Source organism: Sphaeroforma arctica (genome assembly GCF_001186125.1).
Source record: "Sphaeroforma arctica JP610 unplaced genomic scaffold supercont1.1022, whole genome shotgun sequence".
NCBI lineage: Eukaryota > Ichthyosporea > Ichthyophonida > Sphaeroforma > Sphaeroforma arctica.
In genome coordinates this window covers 6,857-8,467 of record NW_014039536.1, presented here as the reverse complement: position 1 = coordinate 8,467, position 1,611 = coordinate 6,857, and the positions used below count along the sequence as shown (strand labels likewise).

At 41.7% G+C, this 1,611-nt stretch overlaps 1 protein-coding gene across 1 annotated transcript in view; it reads right to left on the bottom strand.

The window, feature by feature from the left end:
* Positions 1-387: 387 nt before the first annotated feature.
* The window catches only part of SARC_09710 (hypothetical protein), a 7,745-nt gene continuing 6,521 nt past the window's right edge, over positions 388-1,611 (bottom strand). The window contains exons 8-10 of the mRNA XM_014296267.1: positions 1,390-1,527; positions 740-896; positions 388-547 (exon numbers count right to left, since the gene is read on the bottom strand). Coding sequence (XP_014151742.1) covers positions 447-547; positions 740-896; positions 1,390-1,527 — 396 coding nt within the window. The 3' untranslated portion in view covers positions 388-446. The remainder of the gene's footprint in view (positions 548-739; positions 897-1,389; positions 1,528-1,611) is intronic.

Below are 1,611 nucleotides of genomic sequence, written 5' to 3'. Positions count from 1 at the left end.
TACGAGTACGAATATGCCAATAGATTCATATGCAAATATGATACTAGAATAGAGACGTGCATGGAATGAATGCTACAAAATGCACGTTTCCATAGAGGTAAAAAGCGAAACGAATTAATCCATCGTAAAGTTTTTACGGTTGAGTTGACGCGTGTGTGTTTCTAGCTTTATAACTCTCTTTTTGTCTTGGTATGTACTCTCAGTCATTCGATTGCATCGATTCGGTATCGACTCCAACTATTTATAGATTCGCATATGTGTTTCATGCCTGTTTATACCTTGTACGTATAATAGAATCAAGGTATTGCTTATCGTATATATATATCTTAGTCTAAAGTGCGCCTTTTAACACAATATCAATCCCAACTACTTATTTCAGCAGAATGCAATTGACTTTGACTAATTATTAGTCGTAGTTTATTAATTTGCTTTACAGAGTCGATAACTTAAGACGATTGCTTCTCAGCCTCTGAGAGCAGAGCTTGGCTCCATTCCTGCACCATGACTTCCATTGCCGGCCGAGGTAGCGTAACAAACAGATCGAATTCTGTGATAAATACAGAACCAACCAACTAGTGAGTATGATGAATACAGAACAAACTAGCCTTGGAACAAGTTCAACCCCATTCTACCAATACATTAGGTATACTAATACAACAGGAATACAGTTGGATATTACGCACAGTACATTAAATACGCACTCTAAAACAGTATGAAAAAGTATACATACTACCCATACCTTCTTCGTTCGCACGGATAGTCTGAGCGTGCCACCCGGTCTTTCCACTGGGAATACTGGCAAAGACCGGAATGCCACTTGACCCGAATTCCAGTCCATTGTACCAATCCTTGTCCGAAACCTGCACCGTTAGAAAGCTGGCGCCGGTGGAACCCCTCTGTAGCAAATACGTGTATTCCCATGACGTTAATAATTGGGGAATCATGTGTGTGTGCAAATAGTGAATACTATCATTGCTGACTTATCAAATGAAACACACTTCCATTACTACTACTGTATGTTCTGGGTATCCACATGTTGTATTTTCAGAGGCTGTGCCAGGCGAGAACTGCCGCATGTCTGTGGCAGCATGTAGTAACACAATGTGCAAGCAGATAGGTCTGATGACGACTGTGCATGGCATTGGGTTGATTAACGGCGCACCCATGATAGGACACACGTCCTGCAGCCATCTCTACACACACACACACACACATAACATTCTTCACACAGACACACAGACACACACAACTTCTCCACACGCACACACACGCACACATAACTTCTCCATACACACACATATATATAATTATATAACTTCTTCACACACACACATATATATATATATTTATATAAATAACTATATAACTTCTCCACACACACACACTTACATAGTCCAACATGATTCCTTTGTCTCTCCGCTCAGCCCCTTGGAGCCAATCCAACACGTCCTGCACAGCACTGCGTTGTTGTTGCGTGATGGCATGAAGCTCAATGGCATCTGCCACATCCTCCATCGAACACTGTGGCTGGCAGGAACCGCGTGCCAGTATTTAGGGTTAAGATCGGATGTATACAATGAGAAGCATTGGTCACCAATGCTTTGAAGTGTC